Below are 17,457 nucleotides of genomic sequence, written 5' to 3'. Positions count from 1 at the left end.
CCCATAGCCCCTCCCCACCCCCATTTCTTTTTCCCCCTTCCTCTTCTTTAATTTTGTATTATTGCTTTAGGTTCAGGGTGTCTACACCCCCCTTTCGATTGAGTTGTCTCTTTTGTTTGAGTTTAAAATTCATTAGAAATTAAATTTTGTATAATTTCCTTTTACTTTCGTTTAATCTGGATCGCATGCTTTTTCTCTGCATGATACCTAAATCTTCCAGTTATCATAGCAGGGGGTAAAAATATATATATATATCTCTATCTATCTCCTTTCTGTGGTATTCTTTCAGGAATTTGTGCTTTTGTTTTTTTGGCGTCTCTCTCCTCTCTTTACTTTGGTCACAGTGCATCATGATGGTAAACATTTCTTGGTAATTGAGACGCAGCCCGGGGCTCAGCCGTGTCCGATGGGTCTTTTTGCTTTCAGATCACTGGGTCGGGGTCTGCCGCTGACCTGTTTACCAAAACAGCCAGCCCGCTCGCCACCTCCCGAGGACGGTCCCAGGAGTATGACTCCGGCAACGACACGTCCTCCCCGCCCTCCAGGCAAACCAGCTCAGCCAGGTCCCGGGGCCAGGAGAAGGAGAGCCCCCGGGGAGACCTGAGCAAGAGCCAGGAGCTCCACAGCGGGAACACCTCGGATTCAGGGAACTCCTTCACCACCTCCTCTCCCCAGAACAAGGGGGCTGTTCTGGAGAATCTCTCTCCCACCAGCAGGGGCCGAGAGTCAAGGTCAGTGCATTTGATTGGGAGAGACATCCTCCCCCATAAGCTTCACCTTCTCACCCTCTCATCATAGCACCCCAGCCTCTTCCCAGAAGCGTTGGGAAACTCAAACTGGCTTCCTGACTTACTTTTTGAAAATTCCAGAAGAAATTAACTTCAGGTATAGCTAGATCCAGGGGCTCAAAAAAATATATCATTGGGAATATCTTTTGCATACAGTTCTCAGCTCTTGCTTCCATGATCTGGTGGCCTCAATTTCAAGCAGACCCCCCCCCCCCAGAGCATGGGCAAATATACTGAGCAGCTAACATTATCTAGCAGATTAGCCAGCCAATGGGGGGAAATGCTTCTTTCCCCAAAAAATTTAGCAAAACATCAGGAGAGATATTTTGCGGCTTGGCCCAGTTTAGATTATTTGCCCACCCCTGGATCAGTCACTCTGGCCCAGGGGATGTCATACTCTTAGCTAGAATGGGTCACATGCCACAGCTGGGACCAATGAAGACGTCCATCCCAGGTACCCTAGCAGGAAAAGTCAAAATATTGCTATCAGGAGGGAGGGAGGCTGGGCAGGCAGAAAACAGATGTCAGCTTTACCAATAATCTCAGCAGCAAGTCAAACATGAGCTTCCTTGTTAAGTCACCGTCATTTAAAAAACATACCACAATATTTACCCAGTGAAAACATACACAAAAACCTGCCTGTGGATGTTCATAGAGGCTTTATTCATAATTGCCCAAACTCGGAAGCAATCCAGGCGTTCTTGAGTATGGGAATGGCTAAGCGTGGCACCCAGACAATGAAGCCGTTTTCATCGATAAAAAGAAATGAGCCGCCGAGCCATGGAAAGACATGTGAGATTTAAATAGATGTTACCCAGTGAGAGAAGCCGATCTAAAAAGCTGACATATTAGATGAGTCCAACTATACAACATTCTGGATAGGGCTAAACTGTATGAAGAAAGTAAAAAGATGAGTGGTTGCCAGGGGTTGAGAAGGGAGAGATGAACAGGCAGGTGTATTTTAGGACCATAAAATGATTCTGTATTATGATACAACACAAAGGGATAAGTGGGCATCCTTCATTTTTCCAAACCTATGGCTTTCCCAGCCCTCCTGCAGCTGCCCCGTTTAAAAAGGAGTGAACCCTCACGTAGACTGCGGACTTGGATTATAATGCATGTCAAGAGTCACTCCTAACAAGTGTACCAATCTGGTGGGCCATGTTGGTGGTAGGGTTGAGGTACAGGTGGAGGAGGGGGCCTCTAGGAATTCCCTGTACTTTCCACTCAATTATGCAGTGCATCTAAAACGGCTCTAAACATAAAGTTGATTCATTAAAAACACATGCACATATATAGAGAGATCAATCACAAAGCTTAGGTAGAAGCTTTAAAAAAAAAAAAATTCAGCCCATCTCAACACACTTGGTAGATGCAATTTTTTTCCTGCAGAAAACACTTCATACAATTGTGTCTGAGCCAATTGTAATTGACTGGCTTCATCACTCCCTGGATCTCAAGAAATCACAGCAAAATGCAAATCACCGAGGATACTGTCACAATAATAGCCACTGAAATCGACTGACCGTTTAGTCTGCACCGACCATGAGGTTATTTATCCCTCGGCTTGTTCCCATGTACTCACTTCCTGAAGGCCACACACTCAGCTTGTCCATGGGGACGTAAAAATGGTGGGTCCTTTTTATTGGAGCTGCAGGAGGGCTGGGAAGGCTTTGCTGGTGCACCCAACCACCCAGCAGTGAGATCTTCCCTTCTCTGGGGGATGGGAGTCTGCCTGGTTCAAAGTGGTCAGGGTTACCAAAAGATGGCCAAAATCTTAGCACAGAAGTGATTAACAGCTTCCTCAAGGACAGAGCACCCTTGGTCCCCAATGCATCGCCTGCTTCAGCCCTGGACAAACAGCTTGGCATGTACATAAGGACCTGGGCTGTCACTGGCTTGCTCTAGGATATCCCTGGCCTTAGCTCACACCCAGCTCGGCCGGGAGCCAGAGCTGGGTCAGAGCAAATGTCAACTTCTCCAAGAACAGGCGGTGAAGTTCCCAGATGGGACAGGGCAGCCCCGTGTCATGTCTGCTCATACACACGCAGTGCTCTTATGCAAGAAAAAGTAAGCAAAGCAATAACAACAACAATAATAAAAATGATGGCATTTAATGTTTATGAAGCCCTAACACATGATAGGTAGTATGTTGCAAAGTGCTGTCCGTGAATAATCATCCTTAGTTCCTCATTGACCCTTTCAGGGAGAGGGAGTATCATATGTATATTTACTGATGGGGAAACGGAGGCTCAGAGTGGTTGAGAAACTTGGTTGACACTTGGCAGCACTAATATTCAAATACAGATCTGTCTCCGGAGCTGCAGTTGAGGTCTGAGAGACACCTAGCAGTTACCTGCTTAATTGGATCTACATGAACTGCCAAATTAAATAATTTAGACCCAGCCTTTCACTTTGAAATATAAATGGTGGTTAAAGCCACTGCTATTTGGGTTAGGCCAGCTGTGGGCAGAGGTCTCAGTTCAGGGAGCCATAGACACGGGGGTTAGGGAGCTGGAGAGGTGGCAGGGATGTGGGCTTTGGAGCTCTGAGTTTGGGACTACAGGTGGCCTTGAGCAGGTAATAGGCTTCTGAATCTCCTCCATAAATTGGGGATGATAATAGGGCCAGCTTCATGAGGGTGCTGGGAAGACTGAACAAGGATGTTTTGGAAGAACCCAGGAAGGAAAAGGTTCCAAACCCTCATTCTACAGATGACCTGGGATATGTGCACCAAGCCCCGTGCTAGAGTGGGACATAGTATCCAAGGAAATCTGAGTCCTGTCCCCAAGGGACTCATTGTCTGGGGCAGGAGAAGAGCCAGAGAGAAATGGGGACACTTGGGGAGCAGGAACTATGGAAACACCCTGAGATCGCCCAGCCCTCTCTGGGGCTGGGAGAGTGTCAAGAAAGGTTTTCCATTCTGGGCACAGTGGTGCATGTCTGTTATCCCAGCAACTCAGGAGGCTGAAGCAGGAGTATCAGGAGTTCAAAGCCAGCCTCAGCAACTTAGCAAGACCCTAAGCAACTCAAGGAGACCCTGTCTCTAGATAAAATATTTAAAAAGGCTGGGGATGTGGCTCAGTGGTTAAGCAACCGTGGGTTCAATCCCTAGAACCAAACTACATGGGTATCCCTTGTCCTATAGAAGGCACCTATAAAAATACACACAATTGAAACCCTGTATTTAATTCCAGTTGAAGGTGATTGGAATAATGTATTTAATCCCACTGAGTTACAGTCACCTGCCCCAGGCTCTGAGCCTGACTGATGCCTGCTGCTCTCTCTTGGGGAGATCACAAAGTGTTGGAGAGGTGTTAAAAACCCACTCCCACCTAGCCTGGTCTTTCTCATCCATGTAATCAGAGGGACTGACAAAGATAAGGAGGAAAATAAACCTCTCACCATGTGATTCGATGTCACTTAGCACCGGTGCCCAAGCTGGGTGACCTCCCAGGATAATAGCATATGCCCAAGTGGCCACAGTGAAATGTGCTCCACACCTTCTATCTCTGCTCCTCGAACATCTGTCACCTGGCAAGTCTTTTCAGGAGGGGAGAAGGTAAAGAAGGTTCTGAGAGAACCTCCCCCCCACCCAGGCCAGGCAAAGCTAGGGGCGGGGCCATGGATCAAGATGCCCCGGGGGGCAGGCAGCTGTGTGACCAAAGACGTTTTATCCTCCACAGAGGATTTCAGTCGCCATGTCTGGAATGTGCGGAGGTGAAGAAGTCCAGCTTGGTCCCCTCCACAGCCCGCAGCTCCCCCATGAAGGAGTGCTCCCGTAGCTCCTCCTACGCCAGCACCCGGTCCTCCAGTCTCTCTTCTCGGTCCCCAAACCCCAGAGCCTCCCCCAGGTACACCCGGAGCCGATCCACCTCCTCTGAAAAAAGGTGAGTGAGGTTTTGACCTTCGCTCTGCCACACTTTCCTCCTTGGCAGTGAGTGAAGGTAACTAGAAATTTCCTTTGACCCCCTGGGAAGAGGAGAGAGACAGTTGAGTTCAGATACCAGCCTACCCATCACCAGCTGAGTCTCCATTTTCCCTTTTGCAAAATGAAAGAATGGACTGTTCTGAGAACTATCAAGCTCTCAGAATGTACCTGAATATAATGGAATATGAGCTGTCATTGTTGCAACTGGCATGAGGATGAGCTAATGTGTATCAGTTAGCTTCTGCTGCATAAAAAATATCCCTGAACTTAGCATCCTTAAATGTATACTCAGTTCCTGGTTCTATGGATCAGCCACTGGGGCTGGGCTCAGCAAGCTGGTTCTTCCGCTCTCCCTGGGCTCTATTGCATTTCTTTGGTCACCTGGTGGGTTGGCCAAAGGCTGGCTGAATTGGATGGCCCCAGAATAACTGTCCCTACTCTATGTTGCCTCTTGACCATCAGCAGGCCTACCTGCCTGCCTGTTCACATGGTGATGGAAGGCTCTGAGAGAAAAAGCAAAGGTGTACAAGGCTTCTTGAGTCCTAGGCTGAGAAGAGACATGACACCCCTTCTGCTATTCTGTTGGCCACAGCAAGTCCTAAGACCAGTCCAGTGCATGGATGTTCCTCCTAGCAGGCAGAGCTGTAAAGTCACATCACAGTGATTAGGATACAGACATAAAAATAGCATGGCCGTTTCGCATTCTACCTCCCAATTTCAATAACCATTGGCAACTGCTTGATTACTCATGCGGGATAATGATATAACAGAATGTACCAGCATGAGATCTCAAGAACTGGGAGATTCCATCCCATCTCACCAACCCATGGCTTCATGGGGTCCAGCTTCCCTAGGGTTCTGGGAGCCAGCAGAAAGCCAATTATTCCTCTTCTGGAACTGGGTAACCAAAACACCAGTGACTTACTTGGTTATTTCAAGACCACTCCATTCCCCAAAAGGTGGCAAGACTGTTGGCAAAAATATTTAACATGAAAGAGGGACATCAGTGGGACAACAGATCAGCCTAAAAGGAAAATTTAGGAGAACAATACAAAATCAAGTCAAGAGAAAGTTTAAGTCCCTAAGATATTGTGCATAGTTGTTATGGAGAGGGGCCACAAACGTGACCTCGGAGCTCCCTGGCAAACAAAGAGAAATCGCTCTATTAATTGCTACATTGTTAACCAAAATACTAATACTAATAATAATAGAACCAGTTGCTATTTCTGATTTTAAGTCTATGAAAAATGACTCATGCGACTCCATAGAAAAGGGACACTTTAAGGCACTGTGGATGGAAATGTCCTTTACCGGTGCCCACCTTCTGTTTTACCTCCACCTCTTGACTGAAACAGAAAATTAGTATCCCTTGTCATCAACAGAAGGCACCGGAAACAATGAGTTTAATCTTAGTTACAGATGATTAGGTTAACACTTTCTGATAATATTTCTCAATGCACAAAAGTCAAGATGTCAAAAACAATTTTCAGGGGCCAGGGCTGGGCATTGGCTTGAGGCACTGAGATTGAATGAGCTATTTCTTCCTCACAATACTCTGCAAAAGTGGGAGGCATCTAGCGCCATGGCTAACACCTGTAATCCCAGCAACTGGGTAGACTGAGGAAGAAGGACCACAAGTTCAAGACCAGCCTCACTGACTTAGGAATACCCTGTCTCAAAATAAAAAATGAAAAGGGCTGGGGATGAGACTCATCGGAAGAGTATCCCTGAGTTCAGTCCCCAGTACCAAATAAATAAAATGTGGGAGGCATCCGCAGAGAGGAGTGAAGACTGAAAGTAGCATAAGGTTCGCAATTTGAATGAACAATCATATAGAGCATTTTTCCCCTGTCCACAAGGGATATATTCCAAGACCCCCAGTGGACTCCCACCACCACAGAAAAAAATCAAACACTATAATGAAAGAACTTTTCCATTTAACTAAGCACTTCTCATACACTGTGGTAATAACTTTTGCAGTATAAGGTGCAAGAGTAAAACTAGCATGAATTTATTTTTCCCTTTTTTACAATTTTGCAGAGAAGATTTGTCCTTACCATAGGTCTTAACTTACTCAGCATCTGATTTTTTTTCTTTCCTTATTAAGTCAAGAACATTCATCTTCTCACTTAATGGAAGCTCTTTACAGCTTCTCTTTGGCATATCCAAAATGCCAACATCACTCCTCTCCCACTCACGGGCCTTTATGAAGTAGACCCGAGGATTCCTTGAACACAAGCTCTCTCCAGTACCAGGATAGTGAATCTGATGGTGAGATGGCCACCAAGTGATGGGTAGCATATACAGCTTGGATACCCTGGGCAAATGGGATTCACATCCTTGGTAGCCTGGAGCAGAATAGCAAGAGATTTCATCATGACTCTTAGAATGGCATGCAACTCAGAAATTATGAATTGTTTATTTCTGGAATTTTCCACTGAATGGTGGAAAATTCACACCATGGTTGATTGTGGGCAACTAAAACCATGGACAAGAGGGGACTACAGTAGTCTACAGAAGTCAAGAGCATTTTAGAACCAACTAGACCTAGATTCATGCCCTCTACCAGCTGTGTGACTCTGAGCCATTGTATTACATCTCTGGGTTTCTGTCTCCCCACAGCCCAATCTGTAAATAGGATTGAAAACAATACCTAGTCCTAGATTATGTTGAGGATTAAATGAGATACACACAAAGCACTAGTTCAGTGTCTGGTCCATAATGAAATACATAATAATCACAGTTAACATTTCACCTGTCGGCTAATCAACATTTCGCATCCACACCAACATGCTAAGTGATTTACCCAAATTTACTCATTTGATTTGCATCTTCATAGGGTAAGTGCTATTATTGCCCCCATCTTAGAGATGAGAAAACAGAAGTCCAGAGAAGTGAAATCACCTGCCCAAGGTCACACAGCTAATAAGTAGCCAGGATAATAAGCATTCATTCATTCAATAAAAGGAAGTTGTCCATATTATTTTTAACCACCCAAAGGTGGTGGAATTTCATTCTCTGCTAAGGACCTGGTTCCTCTGCTTGGCCTCCAGGGAGGTATGTGTTGGGGGGAGACAAAGTTATTGCCTGAGGACTAGGTGAATAAAACGGCAGACATCCATACAACCCTCGCACCCGCTTAGCAGGCTCCTTAGGAGCTGTTCCCTCTTCCCAGGTCCTACTCCCGCTCTCCCAGCTATTCCTCCAAGTCTGGCAAGAGGAGCCCGCCTAGCAGAAGCTCTCGATCCCGCCGCAGCCCCAGCTACTCCCGCTACAGCCCCAGCAGGTACAGGCCCCGCCTCCTGGGTCAGGCCCCGCCTCCTGGGTCAGGCCCCGCCTCCTCCCTGCCCCTTTGCTCGGGTCCTCGGCTCTGCCCTGCTGCCCAGGCTGCCTCCTGAGCCCTGCCCTACCTAGTCCTCCACCTAGTCCTCCGTCCTCGACCCTGCAGAGGTAGAGATGGGAGTTAACTCAGTGTTCTTGCAGTTGTCTGTCCAATCAGAGTGGACAACCCAAATACACCCGTGTCCCAGCCACAGTACCCCACCCAACCCCACGGCCACCATGGACGTCCGTCCTCATTCTCCTGGCCCACCCAGCACTCCCTGGGCTGGCCCTGGGATTCTAAGCCCCACTCCTTACCCATGCATCCAGGCCGCTCACCCCTGCAGCGCTGGTGCCTCTGTAATGCCCACCCCCAAGGACCCCCCAAAGCCAACGCCAGTTCCTCCCACGGGGCTCGCCCACGCAGACTCTCCCCACAGCCGGGTGGTCCTCCCGGGGCCCATCTCTGTCCCAATAGGGCGGAGGGGAGGGGAAAGCCGAGGACGTGAGTGTCCCCTCTCCGATGCACTCACCCCGCCACCCTTCAGGGAGCGGGACCCCAAGTACAGCGAGAAGGACTCGCGGCAGCGGGAGCGCGAGCGAGCGCGTCGAAGACGTCGATCCTACTCGCCCATGAGGAAGCGCCGGAGAGACTCTCCGAGCCACCTGGAGGCCCGGAGGATAACAAGGTGAGGCCAGGAGGACGGGTGCCCACCCTCACCATTCCCACCTGGTGGGACCCCAGACTCTCCTGCCTGCGTGGCGCCGGGACTGCAGAACTGTGGGAGCCCAGGGACACCCTCCTGGGGGCAGAGTCATCTTCCAGGTCCACCCTGCGGGGGTCTGCAAGGGGCAGGACGTGGGTGTAGCCTAGAGCCATGTGGGCGGGGTTAGGGTGTGGCCACAGGAAAGGGGTGGGGCCATCCTGATAATAGGGGGTGTGGCCTGGGGTGTGGCTGGACCTTGGGGTGGGAGATGCGCGGGCTGCGGAAGGGAGAAGGGTCTGGCCCAATGGAGGCCCAAGTCATAGGCCAGGACTTGACCTGGTGGTGGATCTCCTGGGGCAGCAGAGGAAGACCTTCAACCTCGGACCCACATACTCAGATGCCAGATTTAAATACTCCTATATGTGATTACGTGTGGAAAGGACTTAGAAGGATGGGATCGTAATGAGTAAAGGGGGGAATGGTGGATTTGGAGTTGAATCCTGGCTGGACCTCTATCTCCTCACCTCTCCTGACCCTTCATATTGGAGGATGTAACTCCCAAGGAATGTCAGGAGGATGAAGTGAAACAAAAAGATGTGAATGAACTTTGTAAACTGAAATGCAGACACTGTGCCCTTGTTGTTATTGACTGAATGGTCAGAATAGGTGGACAGGGTCACCTGTCACAGGGATGATCTCAGAGAGGCGCGATGTCTGAGTGGAAGTAAATTTCTCGGACCTTGAAACCTTGGAGAATGGCTGAAGCCTGCCCTAAAGTTGGGTTGACTTTCCAATCATCAGCTCAATCCAGAGACCCTGGGGCAGCAGTGTATCCTCCCTGGAGAGGATGTGGAGGAGAAAAAGAAGAGGTGCCCCAGGCAGTAAGGCCAGGATGCCTGAATCCCCTTCTCAAAGATTCCACAGAGCACCTGCTTCGACTTGTAAGGGATTCCCTTGCTAAAGATGTCCTTCGGGTCAACTGGAAGGCAACTGAGATCAAACCAGTGGCATTCGAAAAGGCCATCTGTTTTCCTTAGTCAACTCCAAATAACCCATTTTGATTGACCCCTTCAGTGTGTCCCAAATGTGAGCCACCTGTCTCATCTTTACCACTCTTGCCCCACCCCCTTATTAACTGTAACACTGTTTGCTTAACTTCCTTTAAATAATATTGTGCCTCTTTTCAGAGGCCCCCAACTTCATTTCAAAAAGAAACTTGACAACCACTACAGTAAATGGAAAATCAGCCTCTCTTGTCTAGAAATAGAAACTACTAGAAATAGAAGGTTCTAGTAAAAGTAAAAGTAGCGAAACAAAACTGCAGTGGAAGTTTAGATGTAGAAATTGTGTTACCAGCTGGAGGCTCTGAGCCCACGCTTGCTTTGTGAAAATCATTTTTTTTTAAGAGTGACATGATCACTTTTCAAGACCTAGTGCTGCTAAGATGAGACTTAGTCCCTGGTGTTCTCAAGACTGCAAGTGGAAAGGAGTTGGGGGTGGTTTGGTGGGTGGGTGGGTTGTTTTTTCTCCCGAGGGGGTGATGCATGCAAGAGTCCTCTCTTCCCTGGGGACAAGACTGGGGCTGCCTGGTTGAGGCTGGGAGTCTAACCCTTGCCTGCTCTCTGGGGTCTCCGCAGTGCCCGGAAACGCCCCATCCCCTACTACCGGCCCAGCCCTTCTTCACCCAGCAGCCTCAGCAGCACCGCCTCCTGGTACAGCAGTAGCAGCCGCTCCGCCAGCCGCAGCTACTCCCGGAGCCGAAGTCAGAGCCGGAGCCGGAGTCGAAGTCGGAGCCGCAGCAGGACCGGCACCAGTAGCAGCTCGAGTGCCCGCAGCCCCAGCCTGGGCTCTCGGAGCAGGAGCCGCAGCTACAGCTCAGCAGGCAGCTACTCCAGCACGAGGCGCTAAGCAAGGGCCCTCCCTGGAGCCAGCTGCCCACGGGAACCCCTTTGGCTCTGCCAGCCTCCCCTACTGCCTGCCCTCCCTGCCTTCTCCCCGGTGACAGACATTGAGGTCTCCCGGATCCTGTCCTTCCTGCTTTTCTAGAGAGGAAGAAAAGAGGGTTACCGGGCTTCCCCGTCTATGTCAGGCTGCTAGGAGCCTCTACCAGCACCATCCTGGGGCTCACTCAGGCCTGGGCACATGGAAGGAACCATGGCATTTTTGGCACATACCAAAAAAAACAAAACAAAACAAAACAAAACACTCTTAAGGTTTTGGGAGAATCCATGGGTCCAGGGCTGGAAATGTGGATCCTGGCCAGGAAAACATGGTGACAGTCCTGCTCACGGGATGTATACAGAAAGTCAAGGGTAATGGGTCCCACCTGCCCTCATTCTACTTTCATTCAGTTTCACGGCTGTGCTTTTATGGACCCCCAGGTAGGAGAGAGGTGAGAGAGGACACGAGAGCCCTTGAGGTCCCAGACAAGAGAGCATCCTTTAATCTCCCCCAGCAGGCAAAGGCTGGAAGGCTCCTGGGTTCTAGAGGGAGAAACATGCCCAAGTGGGGGACACAGATACTGGAGCTGATGGGAGGTGTCAGGAGATGGGAGAAGTGTTCTCTGGTTACAAACATAGAAGCCAAAATACGAGGCTCACCTGCTGTCCCCAGCATCTCTGCACGGTCAGGGGAAGGAGCCCTGCAGGTTCCGGCTACCAGGTGGCCCCGCCCCATGCCTTTGGGTAAGGTACTCTTTGCCTTACACAAAATGCCTTCTGACTGTGCACAAGGGCCCTGAGGCTCCCCAGGAGAGAAGACAGTGGCACAGCCCCACTGCCCAAATCTAGCTGGCACAAACCGAATTCCACGGGACCATCTGCTGAGCATTCCCCAGGGCTGTGGCTAGCTGCCAGCCCCCAGCGCCAGCCCGTCTGGCCTTGCCCTCTGGCTTGCGCCTGCCTGCCCCCTCCCCACTGCCCAGGCTGCCACACCCTGGATCCTACCCAGGTCAGCCTGGCACCCACCCACCCACCCTGTAGCCTAAGCCTCTCAGGAAGTTTACCAGGATGAGCGCCTCAGTTGAGCCTCGGGGAGAAAGACCCAAATCCAGAGAGTCTGCAGGCAAGGAAGGGGCTCCAGGGCTGCTTCTGAGGTTCCTTGTGAACTTGGGAAAGCTCCACCTTATCTTCTGCCCTCACCCCATCTTCCCCCCAGCCCAGGGCCGGGCAGCCAGGGTCAGCTGCCCTCTGCCTCACAAATACCACCAGCTGTTTCAACCACAGAAGGTACCAGGAGCAGGCAGGCCAGGGCGAAGCGCCTTAAAATAACCTCCCGGGCATCCCCCTCACCAGCTGCCTGGCTCCGGAGGCTTGTGGGTGAATTTCAAGTTTGTGGTGGCAACAGCAGCCCGACGGGACATGTGTGGGGAAGCGAGATCGGCCTTTCTGGATCCTCCCCACCCGAAGGCAGGGGTGACCTCCCCCTCCCCAGTCTTCCCCACCGTAGCAACACAGGGGCCAGCGACTACCCGGCAACCACCCTCAAAGTCTCCCGTCCATCAGGAGAGAAGAGCAAGGCAGCGTGGACCCCCCGGCCTGCCCGCCCACCACCGTGGCCTCTGGCCCAGAGCAGAGCCCCGCCCACCAGGCCTCATCCACACCAACGCCACCGCCACAGAAGGCCGGATGGCAGGTGCCCAGGACAGGGGCAGGTGCCCTGGGAGGGCATGTACAGACGCTGTAAATAACCCTCTTCCCCGCCCAGGACCTAGACCTCACTGCAGTGTCCCTGCCTGGGATAAAAGCTTCCGAACCTGCCTAGCGGGACAGCTACAAGGGCCCCCGAGAGCTGCCTGTCCACTGTCTTCATTCGGACAACTCTAGGGGACCATTCCACCTGGGGCTCCTAAGCAAACCTCTTATTTATTTTATTTATGTTTTATTTATTGATTGATATGACCGTCCTTTTGTTTCTTACCATCAGCAGTATTTAATTATTTAACTATTTATTTATTTATATGAAGAGGGAGTGTGTGTGTGTGTGTGTGTGTGTGTGTGAGTGTGTGTGTGTGTGTGTTTGGGGAGGGGGCTGTCTCCATTTCTTTTGTGTCTCAATGGATGTGACTTTGCGGGGGGATGGGATGTTGGCCGTTTCTCCAAAAGGCTCTAAGCCAGGACCATCTGGAGTTGACCCAGATTGGACTCACGGGTCCCGAGATCATTACTGAGCCTGAGAGCAGTGAGGTCCAGGCCCCGTGTCCCAGCCCCTGCCCACCAGCTGCCCCACAGAGACATCAGTGAAAATAGCCAAGGGGCTCAGGGTTCACTCATTGGGTCCCAGCTTGGATTGGGGGCTGGACTCCAAATTAGCATGTAAGTCAAAGATGCACAAAGTTGAGATCCCTAGGGAGGCTCCCCAGCTGGAGAGACAGATGCGCCATCTCTAGGTGGGTCAGGTTCCAGCTGAGCACCTACTGTCACCTGGCCTGTGCGGGCCGGGCGCGAAGGAGGAGATGGTTCAGTACTGGCACAGCGCCTGGATTGTTGAGGTGTGAAGTGGTGCTCACACCACAAGAACGGGCAGGACTGAGCTGCCCCGGGGGCAGAGGAGATGATCATCTTGGCCTCACTCGGGGACACGGATCACCCACTGCCTTCCCTAAGTGGTTTCACCCACGTTCCACATGGTTCTGTGCTAAGTACCTCATTCCCCCTCTGCTGAGATTCGAAAGCTGCCCTGTTTGGTCCGCAGTGGACACAGGCAGCCTGGTCAAGAGGTACCAGCCATCCAGAGAGAGAGAGAGACCCACAGCACTAGCCTTTTTCTGTGACCTCTTGCTATTGCTATTGGGGGAGGACGCAAACCGATTTCTGGAATCTGAGAATACAGCGAGCGAGATGAAGGGCAAAGCCAGATGTTCCTAAGAAGGTCATTTCTGAGCCCATCCTGGGAACTAGATCCAGAGACCTTCATCAGGCCTGCCTCTGTGACCAGCTGGCAGTACCTTCTGGCTGCTGGCTGGAGAGGCACCTGCCCTTTCGGAAGTCCCTCCCCCTGCCCGTGACTGCCAGCCTGCCTGGGCCAGCTGTGGCTTCTTGCAACTTTTGCAGCATTCTTGGTTGTTTCCCTGGCAATGTGACTGCCCCGCTCTACCCCAACAAGGGAGCCCCCTACCCTGGGGAGAGTTGGCAACAAGATCTCATAGATGCCCCTGTGGATCGGGAGGAGGGACTCCATCTCTCTCTCTCTCCTCTCTCTCTCTCTGTACTGGGATGCTGGTCACCTTGATTAACTAGAACCATGGGTTCCTGGTGTTACTGGACCTCTGTTGGCTCTTCATTGTCAATATCTTCTGCTTCCAGGAAACAGGACTTAGTGTTTGAAAGCCACCCACAGTGACGAAGTAGCTCAAAGCCGATACCCAAAATGAGAGGGGGGTGCAGTGCAGGTCAAGCTTCCTGCCCCCCCCCCCCAATTCCTTTGACCCTCCCGTGAGGATGTGCACTAGGTAAGTGGAACTGGGCAGATGGCTTGCTTTCCCTGTGCCCAAGTTCCCACCTCTGTGGAGTTTGGGAGATGTTGCCCCGAGGCTTGGGAGGGTCTCCAAAGCCAGAGACAAGTCTCACCGACACTGAGACGGAACAGGAGGTTCTCAGTCACGAGAGGTAAAGACTAAAAAGCCAAATTTGAATCCCCTTCAGTTAGTTAGGAAGAGCCCCCAGCAGGGACCCTGCTCACTCATCCCGTCTCGGTTTGCTCCCTACGTGGAAGGAAACTCCAAGAAGTTTCCTTCTTTCGCCTTCCAGAAGCAGAATAAAATGGAGATGTTGGAAAGACATCAGGGGCTCCATCTCAGGGGCCCCCATCCCTTCCTTGGCTCAGACCCATTCTCTTTCCCAAAAGGTCCAGTTTTGGAGAGGTTCCCCAAAATGACAGAAAGCCCCTCTTTTTTCCCCCCCAACCCAGCCTCCAGCTTTTCTTCTGTTGTCTTCTGGCCACAAATATCTAAAAGAGTCCCCCGTGCGCTTGAGTCTCTCTTCTTCCCCCTCCAGCTCAATAGGGCATTTGGTCTGATAAAATCAAATCCCAAGTAAGACTCCTAAGCCGCGCCTCCCTCTCCAGTGGCCCAGTCAATCCTGCTGGGACACTACAACCCACAGCAAGGATTGATCAAAACCCCTCCCTTCTCACTCTCCCACCAAGGAATCGGTGTCATGGACACCCTCCCTCTACCTGTGGCTGATTTTTGTTGGTTTATACATTTGGGTTTTTTGAGTGTTTCTGTTTTCTGTTTGTTTGGTGGTCTTTGTTTTGCACTGTAAATACCATGATAGGGACCCCTCCTTGGAACATGGCTTATTTAATAATTTATTTGCTATTTATTGAGCGGTGTTGGGATTGGGACAGGAGCGAGGCCACCTCTTCCCAGGAATCCCTCCAACTCTGCGCTCCAGAGACGCCGTGTGCCGCCGCAGCGCCGTCTCACCCAGGTATTGAGTTCGAGACTCACCGAAACAAATTGGAATTGGCAGCAACAGAGGCTCTGGCCATAGCAATTAAGCTCCAAATGGAACTAAAACACCGGTTTATCTCCAGGAAAAACCTCATTCCGATGGAAATTCATTGAGGAATCAAATGCCTTCCCCGGGAACCAACTTCTCTTAAACAGTCACAGCTCTTTGAAAAATAAAAGTGGAGAGAATGAAAAAGGTCGCCCCGGTCTGTAGCCAAGAGAAGCTACTCCGCCTCATCGTGGAAGAAGCCAAGCCAAAGAGACTGGCGTCGCATTTCTCTGTGCTTCTCTCACCCGTGTGTCTGTGTGCATGGAAGGGAATGGGCCTCGGGCCTCAGTCTTGTCATCTGTGAAATGGGAATTGGCCTGAGCGATCCTGGCAGGGTGGGGGAGAGAGGGCTCTGGCTCTGACCCGGAGGACAGCTTCCTGTTGGAATTTTTGTCCCTGGGTCTTCTGCCGTTGGTTGAAGGGCGGCGACCAAGGACGGGAACAGAAAGGTGGGGTGTGGATTTCATCTGCTCGGGGAGGTCATGATAGCTGAGTTCTGGTGCCAACTATTTGTAGACCGCGAGGTGTCGTCCCCTTGATAACTCCCGTGACTTGAGTTCAAGTCCTCTGTATTTACCTTGAACTTCTCTCCAAGCCTAGTGGTCCACAGTCATCCCAGGAGAGACCAAGATGGTTTGGCTCTGCCCTGCATTTTACCCCCGTTGGTGGTCAGACCTTGTTTTGTACAATCATTCAAGGAAGCCGGTGACGTAGGTCCGAGTACCACTTTTCAGATGAGAAAACTGAGGCCTGGGAAGGGGGAGTGTTGTGCCCAAGTCCCTGGAGCTCAGATGGGGCTGGCGGTGCCCCTCGTCCCCTTGGAAGCTCTTTCTCTGGGGGCGTGTGCTCTGAGGACTTTGTCTTACTTCTGTCCCACCTCTTGGTTTTCCTCCAAGTGTCCATTGGCCAAGGACCTAGCAGAACCCACCACACTGGCCCAGGGGACTCGGTACACCTGAAGGCCATTTCTCTACTCTGGGGCTGAGACTCCCACCTGGAAAACACCTAACCAAAGGAGCCATCCCCAGTCCAGCCCAGCCTGACCAGCAAATGCCCTGAGTGTCCACCTCAGAGGGAAAGACACTGCTGTGTCCTCCAGCGTCCTGGGACCCTGTCCTCTGCCCAGGGACACAGTGGCCACGGCTTGCTTGATTTCTGATCTCTACAACTAAGCCTAACCTCCCCCGGGTTTCCGGTTTTCAGTCTGTATGGAACATGTCTGTGTTCTAATTAAAGGTCCATGGTATGGTGTTCTCATGTCCGCCCGGTGTCCTCTGTCCCTCGGGGGTGGCCAGAAGCAGAGAGGAGGGAGAGAGACAGAGAGCTAGGGGCTCTTCCATGGCTCCTACTGCCTGTCATTGCACGTGAACCTGCAGACAAACCTAAAAGCACTGGGGTTTTGCATGTACCTGAATGCATTACCCCCAGAAAGCATCGTGGACACCTTACCTTAGCCTTCCACACAACCCTGTAAGGGAGGCATTAGGATCTCCATGTTTGCTCATCTGTGAAATGGGACAACAGCAGTGACCTTCCTGCACTACTAAGGGAAATAAGTGAGATCGGAGCTTTTTTAAAACAAATGGCACTTGGGAAGCATTTAAAAGATGTCAGTGAGGGAAGTCACCATTTCCTAACCCTAACCTGAGCGGCAGGAGTGGGTTCCTGTCCACAGCACAAAGTCACCCACCTGGAGCAATAGTGAGCCTGGGCACGTCCTCGGCGTAGAATCGAAACGTTTCTTTCTGTCCAGGACAGGAGTCGGAAACACCTGGGGGTCAGGCAGGCCAGGGGAGTAGAGAATTGGATATATTATTGAGGGCAGGTAGGAATCTCAGCTCATGTGGCCGAATTTCCCAATATGCCAAGAGAACCTGAGGTCTTAGGTAAAATGAGTTTTGAAATACCCAGGGCTTGGGCTTGTCTTTTGAAACACTGAATTCCAAGGACACGTGCACGCCCACACAGGGACGATGGTGTGGCCTCACCTCCATCCCCGGGGTGGGGGGGGGGTTGCTGCGGGGTTGCCCCAGCCCCTCATTTACCACATAGCCCCGCCCACACCTGAGCTGGGAGAAAGATGGGACAACACAGGTGACCAACCTCTTTGGGCCAGGCATCCTGCCCCATGGAAATCTGCCTTGCGGACTACTCGGGTGGGACGACTCCCTTGGAAAACGCATGGCTATGCACCCCCACCTCTCCCT

The 17,457-nt window shown here is 51.2% G+C and overlaps 1 protein-coding gene across 1 annotated transcript in view; it reads left to right on the top strand.

Moving 5' to 3' along the window:
- Positions 1 to 15,207, top strand: part of Srrm4 (serine/arginine repetitive matrix 4) — a 148,120-nt gene extending 132,913 nt beyond the window's left edge. The window contains exons 9-13 of the mRNA XM_015505156.2: positions 427 to 731; positions 4,475 to 4,678; positions 7,895 to 8,005; positions 8,589 to 8,729; positions 10,385 to 15,207. Of these exons, the coding sequence (XP_015360642.1) occupies positions 427 to 731; positions 4,475 to 4,678; positions 7,895 to 8,005; positions 8,589 to 8,729; positions 10,385 to 10,655 (1,032 nt within the window). The 3' untranslated portion in view covers positions 10,656 to 15,207. The remainder of the gene's footprint in view (positions 1 to 426; positions 732 to 4,474; positions 4,679 to 7,894; positions 8,006 to 8,588; positions 8,730 to 10,384) is intronic.
- The last annotated feature ends 2,250 nt before the right edge of the window (positions 15,208 to 17,457 follow it).

This window comes from Marmota marmota, unplaced genomic scaffold (assembly GCF_001458135.2).
Source record: "Marmota marmota marmota unplaced genomic scaffold, marMar, whole genome shotgun sequence".
NCBI lineage: Eukaryota > Metazoa > Chordata > Mammalia > Rodentia > Sciuridae > Marmota > Marmota marmota.
The sequence above is the reverse complement of the archived record's forward strand: the minus strand, read 5'-3'. Positions and strand labels throughout refer to the sequence as shown.